At 35.3% G+C, this 20,940-nt stretch overlaps 2 protein-coding genes across 2 annotated transcripts; both read left to right on the top strand.

Moving 5' to 3' along the window:
- Positions 1-560: 560 nt before the first annotated feature.
- On the top strand, positions 561-7,188 carry cdk20 (cyclin-dependent kinase 20). The gene is made up of 8 exons (XM_048210167.1): positions 561-872; positions 971-1,084; positions 2,931-3,119; positions 3,221-3,342; positions 5,114-5,176; positions 6,420-6,543; positions 6,646-6,801; positions 6,887-7,188. The coding sequence occupies exons 1-8, from the start codon at positions 798-800 to the stop codon at positions 7,076-7,078; spliced, it is 1,035 nt and encodes a 344-aa protein (XP_048066124.1). The 5' UTR covers positions 561-797; the 3' UTR covers positions 7,079-7,188.
- Positions 7,189-10,999: 3,811 nt separating this feature from the next.
- On the top strand, positions 11,000-20,287 carry gata1b (GATA binding protein 1b). The gene is made up of 5 exons (XM_048210161.1): positions 11,000-11,343; positions 13,181-13,639; positions 16,355-16,500; positions 17,174-17,299; positions 19,856-20,287. Exons 1-5 carry the CDS (start codon positions 11,133-11,135, stop codon positions 20,147-20,149), a joined length of 1,236 nt encoding a protein of 411 aa, XP_048066118.1. The 5' UTR covers positions 11,000-11,132; the 3' UTR covers positions 20,150-20,287.
- The last annotated feature ends 653 nt before the right edge of the window (positions 20,288-20,940 follow it).

Here is a 20,940-nt window from a genome sequence, read left to right as displayed (position 1 = left end):
TATTATTATTATTGAAAATGTACCATATTTGCCCTCAAACGTAGTTTCCTCACGAGTTTATAGCATGGATTTTGAGTGGATTTCAGCTTTTAGTCACGGGAAATTTTTATGGTAAAAATACATATTTAATATATGCTACTCACTGACCTGGATCTACTTGTACAATGCAAAATTATAATCATTTAAATGTTACTTTCTAAATACTGGCACTTGCCATACGAATGTAAACAAAGAATATACACTAACAAGAAGCGACACTCAATAGAACGTTCCATTGCAACAGCGGGTTCTAAGCTCTGATGTAAATCAGCTCAATAAAGCGCATTAAGCGCGCAATCAACTGTGATTGGTCCATCCAGACTTGCGTTGAGAAAAGTAACAGGTGCCACCAGACAGCTTTTGTTTATACCTAAATAATTATATTGAGAAATTTTAATATTTAAATTCAATTAAAATATATAGACAATTACTTTACAATAACGTTTGTTTCGTTTTCATCAGGAAAATCGTTTTTGGTCCACTTTAATTTACGAGGTTGATAAAGTAACGCGGATTTTTGTCTTCGCTAGATTGCCGTACTGAAACGATCTCCATGGCGACTGCTATCAGCTGCAGCGGAGCGTCGTCGGATTCACCCACAGATGATCTCTTCTAAACAATCCTCCATCTCGCTATTGTTTCCATTCAGTTATTGTTTTGTTTTGCGAAGTAAAACGTTGCTGAATATTTGCCAGTGTGTGAATGGAAAACAAAGATACATTTCTGCTTTGCTAGCCGGCTAGTTGTCGAGTAGTGGGATGGATCAGTACAGTATTCTGGGTCGGATTGGGGAAGGAGCTCACGGAATTGTTTTCAAAGCCAAACACATCGAGGTGAGACTGTATATGCCTGCATTCATCCTGTGTAAAGGACAATAACTCTGTTTCTTACAACAGGCCTTCTGCACTGCTTTATCTGTTGATGTATTCAGACAGGAGAGACAGTGGCTTTGAAAAAAGTTGCTTTGCGAAAACTTGAAGATGGTATTCCGAACCAGGCCCTGAGAGAAATCAAAGCCCTGCAAGAGATCGAGGACAACCAATATGTGAGTGAGACTGAGACATACAGATCACTGGAGACTTGAGTAGTGAAGATCATCTCAAGTGAAGTAACTCTATTTCTATGCAACTCACATTGGAAGAAAAATATGCTTTGGTAATCATAATTATGACATAAAAAGTTGAAATGATGACATGTTTAGAGTTGAAAGTCAAAATTGACAATGAAAAGTCAATATAATGACATACTAAGACAATCATTTTTTAGGTTAAAGTCATTATGACCAAATGTTGAAATTATGACATGCAAAGTCAATTATAGGATAAATCAACATTATGATATTGTAAGTCATGACATAAAAAGTCATTTACGAGTGATGACAGTCATTTATTTAGATTAAAGTCAAAATTATGAGATAAAAAGTCATAATTATGGCAAAATGTTAAAAATTATGACATACTAAGTCAATAATGAGAAGTCAAAATTATGTCTTTTTAAGTCATGACATAAAAATTCATATTTACGAGTGATGAAAATGTCTTTTTAGGTGAAAGTCAAAATTGAGAAGTCATAATTATGACAAAATGTTGAAATTATGACCGACTAAATCAATTATGAGATGAGTCAAAATTATGACATTTTAAGTTGTGACAAAAAGTCACAGTAATAATCCCTGATTATAAAACATTTTTGTCATAATTGTCAAAATGTTGAAAATATGACATACTAAGTCAATAATTGAAATTATGACATGCTAAGTCAATTATAAGATTTTAAGTCATGACATAAAAAGTAATTTACAAGTGATGACAGTCATTTCTTAGATGAAAGTCAAAATTATGAGATAAAAAGTCATAATTGTGGAAAAATGTTAAATTATGACATACTAAGTCAATAATGAGAAGTCAAAATTATGACTTTTAAGTTGTGACATAAAAAGTCATTTATGAGTGATGACAGTTGTTTTTTTAGATGAAAGTCAAAATTGAGAAGTCATAATTATGACAAAATGTTAAAAATTATGACCTACTAAATCAATTATGAGAGGAGTCAAAATGATGACATTTTAAGTGATGACAAATAGTCACAGTAATAATACCTGATTATAAAACATTGTCATAATTGTCAAAATGTTGAAAATATGACATACTAAGTCAATAATTGAAATTATGACATGCTAAGTCAATAATGAGAAGTCAAAATTATGACTTTTAAGTTGTGACATAAAAAGTCATATTTATGAGTGATGACTGTCATTTTTTAGATGAAAGTCAAAATTGAGAAGTCATAATTACGATAAAATGTTAAAAATTATGACCTACTAAATCAATTATGAGAAGTCAAAATGATGACTTTTCAAGTCATGACATAAAAAGTAATTTACAAGTGATGACAGTCATTTTTTAGATAAAAGTCAAAATGATGAGATAAAAAGTAATAATTATGGAAAAATGTTAAAAATTATGACATACTAAGTCAATAATGAGAAGTCAAAATTATGACTTTTAAGTTGTGACATAAAAAGTCATGATGACTGTCATTTTTTTAGATGAAAGTCAAAATTGAGAAATCATAATTATGACAAAATGTTGAAATTATGACCTACTAAATCAATTTCAAATAAATCAAAATTATGACATTTTAAATCATGACAAAAAGTCATAATTTTTTCTTTTTTGTCATAATTGTGATTTTCATCTCAAAAAGTCAAATATTTCAAAATAATTTGTCATCCTACTTTTGTCATAATATTTTCATCTTATGTCTTTTACCAAAGCATGAATTGTGGTGGAAATGGGCTTCCATACTATGATGATTTGTATAACCACAATAATTATTTCTATTTTCATCATTTGATCTAGACTAATTTTTATTTCTGATCATCTCTATAGGTGGTGAAGCTAAAGGACGTGTTCCCTCACGGCACAGGCTTTGTGCTGGTGTTTGAGTACATGTTATCCGATCTGTCAGAAGTCATTCGGAATTCCCAGCGTCCTCTCACCGCATCCCAGGTCAAAGGTTACATGATGATGCTGCTGAAAGGAGTGGCTTTCTGCCACGAGAACTCTATCATGCACAGGGTGAGACTGCGTTCTTTATGATCATTAGATTTGTCCCCATATAAATCTGTGCTTTACGTGTTTCTTTTTTTAATCCGTGCTTTAAATGTTTTTTTGTGTAGGATCTGAAGCCTGCAAACCTTCTCATCAGCTCAACGGGTCACCTGAAGATCGCTGACTTTGGTCTGGCGAGGCTCTTTTCCAATGAAGGAGATCGTCTGTACAGTCACCAAGTGGCCACCAGGTGATCGTTTAAGCCAGTTCACCCTAAAATGAAAATGAACTCATCATTTTCTCACCCTGGTGTTGTTCTAACGCCGTATGCCCTTCTTTCTTTTTCGGACTACAAAAGGAGAATTTAAAGAAATATATAATGGCAGTGAATAGCAGCCAGCATCAAGCCTTGCATCAAAAAAAGATGTAAAAGTGTCACAGAATGGTCCCATGTGACATGTGCCGTGGCCCGTGTATATGACAGGGTTTGGTGAAAAACAAACTGAAATTTAATGTATTATTTAAAAAAAAGAAACCCTGACCTTGGCCGCTGGTCTTCTGAGCACGGTTCATGACACTTTATTAGTGCTGCAGTTCACTCCGACACCCAGAAAAAGCACACAAGTTGTGAGAAATCAAGATGAATAAAAACACGACATGAAATACAACTCATGTGCCTTCTTCTCTGAGGTGAATATATCCGTTGTGTTCAAGAAGTTGTCACGTTCACATCTGTCATTCTGACTGTCATCTGACAACCAGAGTTCCTGTCTGGAGATATTTAACTCTGAAAGTACACAGAATTTTTTTTTATTGTTATTGTTTCTAGGAGTTAGAAACGTTTTTATTAACTTGTGTGCTTTTTCTGGGCGAGTCAGAACTACGGCACTAATGGCATGTAATGAACCGCGCACAGAAGACCAGTGGAAAAGGTCATGATTTTTGTTAAATCACATGAAATTTCAGTTTGTTTTTCACCAAACCCTATCGCATACCCCCAGAACACATGGAATATATGACACGTGACAGATGGGATCATGCTTTGATGCTTCTGCATCTTTTTTAAAAGCTTGATGCTGGTCGCTATTCACTGCCATTATGTCGTTATGAATTTTGTGGTCTGAAAAAGAAAGAAGGGCATACGGCATTAGAACAACAGCAGGATGAGTAAATGACTTAATAAGTGTTAGTTCACCCAAAAATGTTGTCATCATTTACTCACCTCCACGTTGTTCCAAACCCTTTCGTTCATCTTTGGAACAGAAATGAAGATCTTTTTATTGAAATCTGAGTGATTTCTGTCCCTCCATTGACAGCTACGCAACTACCACTTTGACGCTTCAAAAAGTTCATAAAGAGATCGTAAGACTAATCCATATGAATTGAGCGGTTTAGTTCAAATTTTCTGAAAAGATTCGATCACTTTATATGATGAACAGACTGAATTTAGGCTTTTATTCACATATTAATATTGATCAATGCACACATCAGTTGTGGTAAACTGAAGCTCAAGCATGTTTGCATGACGTGGGAGAACCAATGAGGTTCATTCTCGTACGCCAAGCATTATGGTTAAGTTCTGTTCGCTGATCAATATTTATATCTGAATAAAAGCTTAAATTCCATCTGTTCATCATATAAAGGGATCAAATCTATTCAGAAAGTTTGGACTAAACCACTTAATTCATATGGATTAGTTTTACGATCTCTTTATGAACTTTTTGAAGCAACAAACTGGTAAGTGTGTGGACTATCAATGGAGGGACAGAAATCTCTCAGATTTAATTTAAATTATCTTCATTTGTGTTTCAAAGATGAATGAGTCTTACGAGTCTAAAATGACATGAGGGTGAGTAAATGATGACTTTTCATTTTTTGGGTGAACTAACCCTGTAATTTTCATTTTAGGGTGAAATGTCCCTTTAAAGCTTCTGTCAAGCCAGCATTGATCTACATTGGTTCTAGCTTTAAGCCAAAACCTAAATCATATGGCTAAAAATACATGTTGTGCTGTGTTTCAGGTGGTACAGAGCACCAGAACTTTTGTATGGTGCCCGAAAATATGATGAAGGAGTTGATCTTTGGTAAGAAATTTTAGAATCATATGTCCACTTTATTCTTAAAGTCAACATGAAATCGGTATTGACACTTCTTATTTTTTATTAAATATTTTAGTGTTTATTATAATTAATAAACATGGTTGCCCTGCCCTACATTTTTTCTTATTCGAGAAGCCGCATCACTCAGATATACGTCGCAATTGGATCCTTTTCACAGACTGAAGACTCGTTTCCACAGTTATCAGCATCGCAAATATATTCATTTTTAAAAAATGTAATACACATTTATGATGCTATATATTGTATGAAATGAGGGAAAACTAATGAACGCTGCTGCAAGGGTGTTTCTTACAGAGAGTGACAGCAAATTTGACATCTTTCTCTCTTCTGACCAACATAATCAACCTCTCTGTATTTTTTCCTCTTTTGGAAAGTCGTGGAAACTAAATCACAGATTTTTTTCTTTTGCTATTGGAGTAAATGGAATTATATTTTCTGTCATCTCCTGTTCACCACTATAGAAGTTTACCCAGTTATGACGAGTTCTGCTTCTGAGTAAAGGGTCCATATTAGGAAAGAAAAGTTTCTGTTTCACGCTGCCTTTAAGAACCTTGAAAATTCTAAATTACAAAAATTATTTTTGAGGAAATAAATTGTTACTAATAACAGTCATTCAATATATACATTTAATCATTTTATATTAGCATGTATTAGTTTTTATCAGCTTTAACTATTTCTATACATTTTATAATCAGGTTAATTACAGATAATTTACTAAAAATATATCCGGTGTGTGATGTCTGTGTAAATTCATGATTTTTTTAAAACATTCAGGTAATGTTCAAACATCACTGGACTACATAATAATTAATGATTGTTTGAATCCAATGTGTTATGCAATTCTTCAGTCTGTAAATGTGAAATGTATAGTTTTTATAGATTTGGATAGATTTGTGTCTTCGTTTTCATTTTTTTGGATGAATCAAATACCAAAATACCAGAATAATTAAATAAAAAAAAATTCTAACTAAATGTCAGATTTCGTAATGCATTCATAATGCAACATATTCGTATGAAAGATATTTTGAAATAAAAAATTAAATATTCATAAAAAATATTTTTTTTAAAAATTCCTAAATATTTAGATCCCTACTAATAAGTCCTTTTTTTGTGAACTTTGTCTCTTGCCTCAAGTTTCACTAGATGGCAGTAGTGCTTCTTCTGCACTCATCCGGTGTCTCTGTGTCTTCCTTCTGGCTTGTTTCAGGGCAGTCGGCTGCATTTTCGGGGAGCTGTTGAATAACTCTCCACTTTTCCCCGGAGAGAATGACATTGAGCAGTTGTGCTGCGTGCTCCGAGTGCTGGGAACCCCCAACCAGAAAGTTTGGCCAGTGAGCTCTCGCTTTACATTCACTACGCCTGTTTAGAATGACGCGATGCACGACTGTTCTCCTAAAGATTCTGCCTGTGTCATGTTGATGTATCAAATCTAGGAAATAACAGAACTACCAGACTACAATAAGATCACATTTAAAGAAAACCCACCTATTCCTTTGGAGGAAATTGTACCTGACACGTCACCACAAGCTGTGGACCTGCTGAAGAAGTTCCTCGTCTATCCATCCAAACAGAGGATCAGTGCTAGACAGGTGCACATTTGAAGTTGTGTACAGATTGATTCAGTCAGTCATGTAACTCCACTCGACACTTATAATGCCCCATCTGTTTCCTCAGGCTTTGCTCCATCCGTATTTTTTCACAGACCCTCTCCCGGCTCATCATTCAGAGCTGCCCATCCCACAGCGAGGAGGAAAGCACTCTAGACAGCGCATGCAACCGCCTCACGAATTCACAGTGGATCGACCCTTACACGAGAGCTTGGTGGATCCGAGTCTGATCCAAAGGCACGCGTGGAGTTGTTTATGACACCGATATGTGCAGAAATGTAGGGGTTTGTACTTTGATTCAAACCAGGAAGCTGGCCATTTTTAAGGATGATGAAAATAGAAATAAAACATTTAAAGTATTTATTATAATATACAGAAATAGGTCATATAATGTTTTAGTTCTTTGAATATACTTCTAGTGAATTTCAAAATGGCATGTCTAGCTTTGCTTTTCTGTCACACGTTTAAATTTCATGTAATATTTCCGTTTCAATTTGTACGGCACATTTTACAATACGCATGTAGCTTATTTGACTTGATAGCATCTCATGCTGTATAACTTACTCCACTTCGGTGGAACTGTAAAATGAAAAAACGATTCTTCCTTCTTGCTCAACAACCATTAACCTTATCATTTAACACCAGCCAGTATAAATGCACTGATCTGGGTTTTATACAGTTAGACGCAACTTTATATGGTGATCAGATAAAAATGAATATACTAGAACAGGTCTGGTCATGCAGTTTTGTGCCAACATTTTTTAAAGCGCCAGGTTTTCGTCCCAAACAACAAATTGCCGGGTAGCTAGTTTGGAATCATACACTACCATCCGTTCAAAAATTTGTGGTCGGTAAGATTTTTTAAAAGAAATGAATACTTTAATACAGCAAGGATGCATTAAATTAATCAAAAGTAAAGCAGCACTTTAAACAGCACAACTGCTTTCAACATTGATAATTAATTAGAAATGTTTCTTGAGCAATTAGAATGATTTCTGAAGGATCATGTGATGCTGAAGACTGCAGTAACGATGCCTGAAATTCAGCTTTGCGTCAGGAATAAATTATATTTTAAAATAGATTCAAATAGAAAGCGCTTATTTAAAATAGTAATAATATTTCACAACATCACTGTATTTTTGATCAAATAAATGCGAGCATTAGATATCCCTTGTTAATACAGTTAATATTATTAATACAGAAACGTTCTACCTTTCAAATGATCATTACATTGTTGAAAAGCTGTGGAGGAAACTAGCCTTATCAGTGAACATGCAAACACCTAGTTTCTATTAATAGAGCTATAAGCAGTCTTATCATTGTTTTATAGATTTTTCTGAATTTCTTTAATCACTAACACAGTCATAGTGATGAATCACTTGAGAAAATACAACATCGCACAAAAGATGGAGGCAAATAGTGTAACTGTAATGTCAAATTAACATTGCTGTTAGGGCAAATAAACTCTAAACCAGAACAAAACGGACGTGGTGTATATCTGTCATCTTTTTTATTCTGTTGTAGTCTGTTATACTTTACATTTTCTAGCTAGATGACACTCTTTCACACACAGCATGATTCATCACACTAATGTTCCTTCAAACCGAACGCGCAAAAGGAAAGAAAACGGCTCGCTTTGATTAACAAATGACTTCCACAGCCCTGCTCTGTCTGCATGTGGTCAGGTTGTGCGACTTTAGAATGATTGCAGCATTTGTCTCTATTTGCATTAGTGCAATCAGCTCAACTGTCCTCTTGTGTTACATATTAAGCTGTGCTTTGCATCTTTTATTGGCTACACTTTCCCTTTTGTTCCATCAGTGGTTTGGCTTTTATCAAGATTTTTTTTTTTTAAGTTGGTTAAAATTCTTAGAGCTAATAGTAAGTTAAAGTTCACTCAAAAATGTAAATTCTGTCATCATTTACGCACCCTCATTTTATTATCTTCTGTGAAACAGTGTTTTTTGTCCATACAATGAAAGTCAATGGGCTCCAGTGTTGTTTGGATGCCAACATTTGTCAGAAGATCTTTTATGAAAGTCATACAGGTTTGGAACGTCATATATCAGTTTCTTTATACTTTGTACATTCTCTGTGTATGTATTTTATATATCAATTTTAGTTTAAGTTTATATTTTTAGTTTTTATGTTAATTTTAGGTACATTTTTAGTTATTTTGTTATGTTTTTCATTTTATTTTTATTGTTTTTATTTTATATTGCTATTTAGGTTTCATTCATTTTTATTTTAGTTTTTGTTTTTATTTATTTTCCTGTTTTTCAACTTTCAACTTCTAATTAAGTTTTTCAACTAATATTTAGATTTTGTTTTGTTTGATTTCAGCTTTATTTCAGTTAACAGGAAAATTTTTTATAGTTTATATACATACATATATACACATTGTATGGACAAAAAACACTGTTCCACAGAAGAGAGAAAGTTATGTAGTTTTGCATGTGATAGATTTGCATATTTGTAATTGTAATTTGCAATGCAGACTTTTATTAGATTTACAAATTATGGGGAAATTTTTTGTGCATTTGCACTTACGAGGCACCACATTTGCTGAAGTGGACCTGTCTTTGGCTCCGCCCACTGTATCCACATGTGTAACCTCACAATGCCAGAGCTCAGAAACTTTCACACATAAAGTTCTGACCCATCAGCGGTGCTCCAACGTATGCTCACCTTCGTCACAGACACCTGTCCTGCAGACTGAACAGATAAGCTTCAGGTATGTCGCATTACAATCTACATTACCATATCTACAGCCGGATTAGCAAATCAAACAATGCAAGTGATGCTTATCTTGTTTTTAGAGTAATTTGATTCTAAATGTGATTTTTGTTAAATGGAAAGGTGAAGACTGTCATTGTTGTTCTGTTTGGTCTTCATTGTGCAGCAGTATTACGTATTTATTAAAGATAGAAGGGTTTGTTTGCTTTTTAAAGTATGGATTTTGTGAGAATCTGATTGATCTTCTGAAATGTATTCAAATGTATTTTTATATTGTCTTTAAACTGATTCGATTGCAATTATTAAAACTATTAAATAATACACATACAGTGGCATGAAGAAGTATGTGAACCCCTTGCAGAATCTGTGAAAATGAGAATTATTTTAATAAAATAAGAGGGATAATAAATTATTTTTTGTTTAGTACTGTCCTGAGTAAGATATTTTACGTAAAAGATGTTTGCATTTAGTTCACAAAACAAAACAATAGCTGAATTTATTAAAAAAAAAAACCATTCATAAGTATGTGAACCATTGATTCTCAATACTGTGTGTGGTTACCTGATGATCCACGACTGTTTTTATGTTTTGTGATGGTTGTTCATGAGTCTCTTGTTTGTCGTGAGCAGTTAAACTGAGCTCTGTTCTTCAGAAAAATCCTCCAGCTCCTGCAGATTCATCAGTTTTCAAGGATTTTTGCATATTTGAACCCTTTCCAGCAGTGGCTGTATGATTTTGAGATTCATCTTTTCACACTGAGGACAACTGAGGGACTCAAACTCAACTTTTAAAAAAGGTTCAAACATTCACTGATGCTCCAGAAGGAAACACGACGCATTAAGAGCCGAGGGGTGAAAACTTTTGAACAGGATGAAGATGTCACAATTGTTCTTATTTTGTTTAAATATCATTGTTTTTCATTTAGTACTGCCCTTCAGAAGCAACAGAAGATACTTGCATGTATCAGAAAAATTAAGTACAATTTATTGATATTTGAATTCAAAAGTTTTCACCCCTCGGCTCTTAATGCATCGTGTTTCCTTCTGGAGCATCAGTGAATGTTTGAACCTTTTTTAATAGTTGAGTTTGAGTCCCTCAGTTGTCCTCAGTATGAAAACACAGATCTCAAAATCATACAGCCACTGCTGGAAAGGGTTCAAATATGCAAAAATGCTTGAAAACTGAAGAATCTGCAGGAGCTGGAGGATTTTTCTGAAGAACAGAGCTCAGTTTAACTGCTCAGGACAAACAAGAGACTCATGAACAACCATCACAAAACATAAAAACAGTCGTGGATCATCATCATCATTCTTACTTAAGAATGGGGTTATTTTAATAAATTCAGCTATTGTTTTGTCTTGTGAACTAAATGCAAACATCTTTTATGTAAAATATCTTACTCAGGACAGTACTAAACAAAAAATAACATGCATTTTTTATTATCCCTCTTATTTTATTAAAATAATTCTCATTTTCACAGATTCTGCAAGGGGTTCACATACTTTTTCATGCCATTGTATAGTAACTTACTATAATTTCCATAATTAAATCCAGTACAAAAGGGTTTCCTGGTAGACATGGAGAGCTCCGTTGAGCAGACTCGCTGGGTATCATCGTCCATGGTGGCATCAGAGGTGATGCCCACCTACCCATCTGACTCCAGCTATCTGGTCCACACCGAGGATGGCTCGATGTTCCCCTGCACCGACGCGGATCACAGCGGCCTGCCCTCTATGTTCACCAGCCCCATCCATGGCCGCCCGTCTGGAGCTTTTCAACACAGCCCAGGTCAGTGACACAGCACACCGTCAGAAGAGTATTGTGGCAGTGTCATGGTAAGTGATATACAGTACACTACCTACTGTTCAAAAGTTTGGGGATTATGTTTGAAAGAAGTCTTTTTTTACTGTAAAAACAGTAATATTATTATTACGATTTACTTAGGATTCGATTTGCTGATGAGTGTATATTTTTACCCTCGCCGTTGGTGCTAATTTTGGATGCATTTATTCTCACCTCGCACCAGAGAATACTTCCATATCTATGATGAAACATGCATTTTGGAGGTTTAAGAGGCAGATGTTTTCTAGAGGCAAATAATAGAACATTTTTAGAAGGTCAGATATTAAAAACAACCTTTTTTTTCAGGTTTATCATTAATTTTTGCATTATCAATTGAAACATATTGTATTTTCAGTTCATTATCTGATTTTGATTATTCACTTTTTCAAAGATCAGATTGTTGGGTCTTTTTGTCCTTTTGTTTATCCATATTTTAGCACCCAATACAAAAGACTGTAATGTATTTTTCATTTTCAGATGTCCAAGCAGACAAAAATCACAAAACTACAAGAAAATGCTAAAGTTAGAAATATATTTTTTCTATTTGAATATATTTTAAAATGTAATTTATTCCTGTGATGCAAAGCTGAATTTTCAGCATCATTACTCCAGTATTCATTGTCACATGATCCTTCAGATATCATTCTAATATGCTGATGCATTTATAATTATTATCATCGATACAGAAAACGGTTGTTCTGCTTATTATTTTTCAATATTTTTTGATGAATAAAGTTCAAAAGAAGAGCATTTATTTAAAATAGAAAGCTTTTGTGACATTATAAATGTATTTACTGTCACTTTTGATCAATTTAATGCATCCTTGCTGAATAAAAGTATTAAAAAAAACTTATTAACCCCAAACTTTGGAACAGTAGTGTATACTGTACTGTGGCACTGAATAATTACCATATTCATATAACATGATGATAACTTAAAGAACCAAAAGCTTATAAATAGTATAAAAAGGACCCTTGAATACAGAGAAATTATATGTAAGTGAAAACATGTGACTGTGTCAGTAAGTCAAATTATCAATAGCCATGAAGTGAGTGAAATTAAAACTTTCGTCCATTTAATTGTGCTTTACATGCACCAGATGTTAAACCGAAACTAATATTTTGAAACTCATTTCATAAAAACTTCAGCGATGGTTATATTTCAAATGAACTGCATTGCATTTCTTCAGAATTACCCTAGCTGTAAGGAGTTACACTAAAATTAATTCCATTAGCTGTTTTAGATAAAAGTTGGGTCAAAAAAGTGATTCAGTTGTCTCAATGACTCAATAAAAGAGTCAGGATTGAAGGTCTAAATTAAACTGTAAGAAGAACTGTAAGTTTTTTCGGTCACACTTTAGATTAGGCTCCAATTTTCACTATTAACTATGACTTTTGCCTTAATAAACATCTGCTTATTAATAGTAAGTAGTTGTTATGTATATGTATTAGGTAAGATTGAGGATGTAGAATATGGTCATGCAGAATAAGGCATTAATATGTGCTTTATAAGTACTAATAAACAGCCAATATTCTAGTAATATGCATGCTAATAAGCAACTAGTTAACAGTGAGAATTGGACCCTAAACTAAAGTGTTACCTACTTTCTCATACCAGTTTACATTTACATTAATATGCAGAGAAGTAATTTAAAGGTTCTCCATAAAAGTATCAATTCTTTGTCTCTGTGGCGCTATCAAAACACCCCTTTTTATCTCTAGAAACGTGTCATTTTTTCTGATTTCAGTTCCTTTCTTTGAGTGTTCCTCCCTCTCTTCCTCAGTATATCCCGTTTACTCCTCACCATTCCTCGGCAACCTGTCCTGGCTTGAAGGTTCAAACGGATCCTCTCTAACCAACCTCTTCCCATCATCCCCATCATCCTGGCATGGCAGTGCATTTTCCAAGACGTCCTCCCCGTCTTTCCACGGCTCCACGTCCCTCACCTCTGCCAGACCGCTTCGTTCTGCCCTTCCCTCCCCTATCCTGGACCAAAAGGAGAGTGTGAAAGGAGAGAGGTTGAGTCCTCCTGGAGGAGGGGAGGCGTTTGGCGGGATGTTTCCTCTGAACCCTTCAGTGAGCGGTGTGTATGCTCATACACACTCCTCAAAAGCGCACTCGCAGCCACTGACCCACCACAGTCCGTATGGGAGCTTCACGCAAGATTACAACAGTTCAGCTCTCTACGCACCCTCGTCCTTCTCACCGAATTTATGCAGCAAGATGAGATTCTCCCCTTTAGGTGAGGAAGTATCCTTAAAAAAAAAAAAAAAAAAAAAAAAAATCAAGTCCTAGGATCAAACCTGGTCTTTTTTTCTTTTTTTTTCAATTCCATTTTTATTAAAGTCCCCCTATTATGCTTTTTTTGTATATTACCTTTCATGTAGTGTGTAATATGGCTGTTTGTGAATGTAAAAGGTCTGCAAAGTTTCAAGGATCAAAGTGTGCATGATAAATGAAGTTATTGTCTCCCAAAAGAAAGAACTGATTCTGAACTGCCGAAACGAGTCATCAGTAATTCCAGCCTTACTTCCTGCTCAAACCTATGTGGGTTTGTAACAAATTTGCATAATGCTTATGGTCTTCATTGGCTGCCTGCAAATGACGTCTGCTTTGCCCCTCAAACACTGTGGTTGAAGCTGAGATTAAAAGAGTTTGGTTCGTGTTGTCGACCAGGGTTGCCAGGTTTTCACAACAAAACCCACCGAATTGCTACTCAAAACTAGCCCAATCGGGTTCCGGGAGTAAAATCCACGTTTTTGTCGGGGTGCCCTGGGTAAAATTCGTATTCCATGGGCTAAATATCATGTTATTTGGGGTCGCTTCAACCCGCGGCAACAGTAATAAAATAGCCCAATTCCACGGGAAAACCGCAGACTTGGCAACTCTGTTGTCGACGTGTCGAGAAGACGCTGTTTTGGCGCTGCCAACGTGGCAGACCAATCACAACAGATTGGGCCATCTGACCAATCAGAGCAGAGTAGGCTCTCAGAAAGGAAAGGTTTAGAGAGACTGAATCCTAGACCAAACCTCTTTCAGACACTGTGAGAAAAGAGGTGATGCTGCAATGTATATTACGAGAAAATTAAAGTGTTTTTTTTGTTTTTTTTTTACTTTGGATGCATGTAAACTTATTGTAGGGGACTCCAAAACAAAATTAGGAACCATTAAAATAGCATCCAAATGAACAACACAAAATACAGAACAATTACAGCTTTCCCAACCCTACATTTGTAATAATTTTAAAAATTCACTTTTAAAGGGGTGGTTCATTATGATTTCACTTTTTTAACTTTAATTAGTGTGTAATGTTGCTGTTTGAGCATAAACAACATCTGCAAAGTTACAATGCTCAAAGTTCAATGCAAAGAGAGATATTTTCTTTTAAAGAATTCTGTTTAAGGACTACAACAAACGACTGGTAGGGACTACAACAAGCTTCTTCCCGGGTTGGTGACATCCCTAACCCTAAAATTTACCCTAAAATAAAACCCCACCCCCGAGAACACACAACAAAGGGTTGAGGCCATGTTACTGCAATACAGTAACTAACACAAATGCAATAGCATGTCATAAAAGCAAGATGACAACATAAGTTATAACCCTAATTAAACTAAACTATACCTGTTCTGTCTTCATGCAGCAGATATTCTCTGGCTCTGTAGGATCTTATAACAGTTCCCACATGAGCGATTTATAGATTATCATGACAGAATATGCAATCAATAACTTTAAGATAGTTAACTCCACATTAGCTACATAAATTAATCAACTAACCATTCAGAAACGTCCTGTTGCATTCAACATGTTGTCACTCCTTCCTGAGTGCCTCCATTGTCCGACTTCGGTTTGAACATAAAAGGCTGAACAGTTTCGGACATTTTAAGTGAGTCTGCGTGAGGTAATCGGCGCTGCTAACACAAGCTCTTGAAACTCCACCCTCTTCTTGAGAGCAGCAGCTTATTTGCATTTAAGGGACAAACACAAAAACAGAGCATTTTTGCTCACCCAAAAGTGACAAAGTGACAAATTTAACTTGCTATAATAAATGATCTGTGGGGTATTTTGAGCTAAAACTTCACATACACACTCTGGGGACACCAGAGACTTATTTTACATCTTGTAAAAATGGCATTATGCCACCCCTTTAAAAAGTAAATAATAATAAAAAGTCTGGTATTTTAGTAAAAATGTGTTTGCACTAACAGTGAATGCATCTTTTTAAATTTTATATTATATATAAATATTCAAGATTTAGAAGAACTGAAAATGGAAGGTTCTTCAGTGGTTCTTTGCAGTCCCTTTGGTTCAGGTGATATAAGGTTCTTTGATGTTACACTATAGGTTTTTTAGATCAGCATATTGGTTTCTGAAATCAATTCATAGTTTCTCATGATGTCACACCCTTATAGGAACGCCCACCTGGAGGGTTATTTTTTACTAGGTTTGTATTAAGTACTAATGTTCCAAGACAGTGATAGAAAAACACCAAATTCAGTGTACATCAATTTTCCCATAGAAAACCATAGTAAAGAAAATGCTTAATGTTGCATGCATTAAGACTAAAATCAATATACACCTTACTAATGAAACACATGTACAGGCAAGCAGATGAATCCAGAACATGAACACAACATGTTTCACGTTATGCATTTCCCATAGAAATCCATTATAAAGAAAATTGAGCACTTTGCGTTTTATATTTGTATGCATCATCAGTAAGTTGTATATTTTAATATGACCGTCTTAGCACATTAGGGCATGTCCCGTTTTAAGTGACTGAAAAACTCCAGCAGGTGCTGTATACCTTGCAGTTTGTTAACATATATTTGGTATGACATTAGTCTGTAAGCATTCTAACTGGAACCTTTTGAGTGTAAGTTTCATTGTGTATTTTTGTTAAAGTTGGATGATGATGTGCAAATTAAACGTTGTCTTCAATCTTTTGTGGTGACAGAGACTCGTGAGTGTGTGAACTGTGGGGCCACTGCTACCCCTCTGTGGCGACGAGATGGAACGGGCCACTACCTCTGCAATGCCTGCGGACTGTACCACAAGATGAACGGACAGAACAGGCCTCTCATCCGACCCAAAAAGAGACTGGTACACCTCACAGATACTTCACTTAGATTTTTAAAAGAAGTCTCTCCTGTTCCCCAAGGCTGCATTTAATTGATCATCAGTACAGTGAAAACTTTAATATTGTGAAATATCGTTACAATTTAAAAGAACTGTTTTCTATTTTAAAATGTAATTTATTCCTGTGATCAAACCTGAAGACTCCAGTCTTCGGTGTCACATGATCCTTCAGAAATCATTCTAATGTGCTGATTTGCTCTTAATATTATCAATGTTGAAAGCATTTATTTGAAATAGAAATCTTTTGTGACATTACTTTTGTCACTTTTCTGTAGGATTGTCAAAAGTACCGACTTAGATACCAAGTCGGTACTGAAATTTTAAAAATGTGACATTTCCCCCAAGCATTTTTCCGCTGTTGAGCGGATTCTTAAACACCTCTGATTGGCCACTGTGTTCAAGTGCTCAACAGATATGTCTATGATTGGCTACAATGATCAACGCTTCAAAAACATGTTGCAAATAGACATTTTTAACGCTCTTCACTGAGCGCTTACACAGATAGGCCTATCTGTTGAGCTCGTGAACACAATAGCCAATCAGTCGGTAGCCGAAGTCGGTACTTTTGACAACTGTTCTTTTCTGTCACAGTTTATAAGACATAGAGTGACTCTGGCCTTTGTCTCTCTTTCTGTAGGTCATCAGTAAGCGAATAGGAACTCAATGTGCAAACTGCCAGACCAGCAACACCACGCTGTGGAGACGCAACGCCAATGGAGAGCCCGTGTGTAATGCTTGCGGACTCTATTTCAAGCTTCACAATGTAAGCAACTTCACTTTTAATACAATTTCACTTGACTTTATTTTATAAAACTGATGAGTATCATTTTAGTGGACAAATTTGTTGAACAGTTGTCACTCACAACCTAGCACAAAATTTTTGGCAGCATTTGTGTTGTTTCCTGATTTGCATAACTTCTTTTTGTAGATCTGGTGCTAAAACAGTGCAAAAACCCCACAATAGATTCTTAGTAAATTACTTACTGTGGCATGTGTCAACATTACCAACAGCACACACTAACACTAACAGCATAAAGATAAGGTAGTTTTTTTTCCACCAATTTTAAGCAGTTTGTTATTATGCTTGGAATTCCATTTGGTACATCTGATGGCACAGGAATCACACACAGCAGTACTAAAGCATAAAAATACCATAATATGTTTGCAGATACAGTGGTATGCGAAAGTTTGGGAACCCTTTGCAGAATCTGTGAAAATGTGAATAATTTTAACTAAATAAGAGAGATCATAGAAAATGCATGTTATTTTTTATTTAGTAATATAAGGGGAAAAAAATTATTTAGTAACTCAGGAAAAAGTTACTTTCCTGAGTAAGATATTTTATATAAAATATGTTTACATATAGTCCACAAGACAAAAAAAGTAGCTGAATTTATTCAAATATCTCCGTTCAAAATTTTGGGAATCCTTGATTCTTTCACCTCCCGACTCTTAATGCATCGTGTTTCCTTCTGGAGCATCAGTGAATGTTTGAACCTTTTTAATAGTTGAGTTTGAGTCCCTCAATTGTCCTCAGTGTGAAAAGATGAATCTCAAAATCATACAGTCACTGCTGGAAAGGGTTCAAATATGCAAAAAATCCTTGAAAACTGAAGAATTTGCAGTATCTGGAGGATTTTTCTGAAGAACAGAGCTCAGTTTAACTGCTCAGGACAAACAAGAGACTCATGAACAACCATCACAAAACATAAAAACAGTCGTGGATCATCAGGTAACCACACACAGTATTGAGAATCAATGGTTCCCAAACTTTTGAACGGAGATATTTTAATAAATTCAGCTACTTTTTTGTCTTGTGGACTATATGTAAACATCTTTCATGTAAAATATCTTACTCAGGACAATATTAAATAAAAAATAACATGCATTTTATATAACCTCTCTTATTTTGTTAAAATTATTCACATTTTCACAGATTCTGCAAGGGGTTCACATACTTTCGCATACCACTGTATTTAGGAAACATGCTTGTTTCTCTGAAAAACTGTGCTACAGCCAGTTATTTTACTTTTTTATTTACTTTAAATGTGCATTCCGTGTTGGAATGTCTTTTTTTTGTTTTGGTCTGTGTGGTCCCGCTCACTGCTAGTATTTCGACACCCCGGGTTGCCAGTTGGCAGAGAAAACAGTGTATTGCAGCCATGGAAGCCAGCAAACAAATTGGGTCAGGAGATCGCAGATACTACCCGGCTTAAATCGCCTCGGCATCCATCTAAAAATCTCTATGAACGGGAGCATATTAAAAGATTAGTTCACTTTCAAATGAAAATTTCCTGATAATTTACTCACCCCCATGTCATCCAAGACATTCATGTCTTTCTTTCTTCAGTCAAAAAGAAATTAATGTTTTTCAAGGATTTTTCTCCTTATAGTGAACTTCAACGGACTCCAAATGGTTGAAGGTCAAAATTACAGTTTCAGTGCAGCTTCAAAGGGCTTTAAATGATACCAGACGAGGAATAAGGGTCTTATCTAGCGAAACAATCGCTCATTTTCTTAAAAAAAATGTTACAATTATATACGTTTCAACCATAAACACTAGTCTTGAACTAGCTCTCTTCTTCTTCTGTATTAGAATTCTGTGTATTACTGCCCTCCACAGGTCAAAGTTTGAACTAAGCTGTCATATACAATATGCTAGTGCAAGTATATAACAATTAGTTCAAACTTTAACCTGTGGAGGGCAGTAATAGACTTAGCAGCGTCTACACTGCCGGAATTCTAATAGAGAAGAAGAAGAGGAGCTAGTTCAAGATGTGCGTTTATGGTTAAAACATTTTTTTTTTTTTTTAGAAAATAAACGATCGTTTCGCTAGATAAGACCCTTATTTTTCATCTGGGATCGCTAAGAGCCCTTTGAAGCTGCACTGAAACTGTAATTTTGACCATAAACTGTTTGGAGTCCATTGAAGTCCACTATATGGAGAAAAACCCTTAATTTCTTTTCAACTGAAGAAAGAAAGACATGAACATCTTGGATGACATGGGGGTGAGTAAATTATCAGGAAATTTTAATTTGAAAGTGAACTAATCTCTTAAACTGCGGATAAAAAGTGTCTCCTTGCCTTCCGTTGTCAATTGCACTCATTCCTGTTGCGTGTCCTCAATCTGACAACCCACATGAGTGTTAAGTCTGAGGAGGACGAGGCGGAAGAAACAACTCTCTCCAATATTTTGAATTTGGACTGCAGTACCCATTTCAACCACTAGCTTTCAATATTACGTATTGTGCCTTTAACTGCAATTTCAATTTGCAGTTCTTTAAATCGTGCTTAATATTTTCCATCCTACTCATCAGGTGAACAGACCGCTGACTATGAAGAAGGAAGGCATTCAGACGCGCAACCGTAAAGTGTCCAGCAAGAACAGGAAAGGGAAGAAATTTAGCACTGCAGAGGAGAATCTGTATTGTGATTTTTCGAAGAATCCTGCCTCTGATCAATATTTCGACATGTTTTCTCAGAGTCCAGGAGCTCTGGGGCTCTATAGTCATTCTTCCCATTCACTGCCGCCCACAGCTGCCTTCCACAGCCATGCCACCCTGCCCTACCCATACCACCCGTCGGCTGCCATCTTACCCAGCATGATGTGAGAGGAACTGGACAAAAGACTATGAGTTTATGGAAAGCTGGAAGAAGTTGTACAAAACAACCACACCTGCCCTGCCATCTGTTTAGATGCCCTACAAATATTTGGACATTAAAGTCACAAATTAAAAATATCCGAATATCGTTGCATTATAATATCAGACCAGGTGCCATTTATTTTAAACAAAAACAGCACAAACACACTTTTCAAGTTTGGTAGGTTTGAAAAGCATTTGTTTGCAGAAGCCACTTAGTTTTATATTTTGCGGCTAACGCAATGACATTCGGACATACACTACTGTTCACAAGTTTGGGGTCAAAGAAATGAATACTTTTATTCAAGGATGCATTAAACTGTTTCCAATATTGGGAATAATCATATTATAACATATTAGAATGATTTCTGAAGGATCATGTGACACTGAAGACTGGAGTAATGATGCTGAAAATTACATTTTCAAATATATTCAAATAGAAAAGTGTTTTTTTATTTAACTAATAATTTTTACTGTATTTTTGACCAAATAAATGCATCCTTGGTGAGCAGAAGAGACCTCTTTGTCTTACCCCAAACTATTGTACAGGAGTTTATATATAAACTACATTTATTTTTTCAGTGTTTGTAACCACTTTTCTTTAACCACTTTCTTTTTTTAGCATTTGTAATTGTTGAATGTTTTACAGAACATTAATGTTGTTTATAAATAAAAGTTTACCTAAAGCACCTTTTCTTTTTGCAGTTGCTGTAATTCTCGACAACAGACAGCCGATCTCAATTGACTCGCTTGATCGCATT

This window comes from Megalobrama amblycephala, linkage group LG12 (genome assembly GCF_018812025.1).
Source record: "Megalobrama amblycephala isolate DHTTF-2021 linkage group LG12, ASM1881202v1, whole genome shotgun sequence".
Classification (NCBI taxonomy): Eukaryota; Metazoa; Chordata; class Actinopteri; order Cypriniformes; family Xenocyprididae; genus Megalobrama; species Megalobrama amblycephala.
The sequence above is the reverse complement of the archived record's forward strand: the minus strand, read 5'-3'. Positions and strand labels throughout refer to the sequence as shown.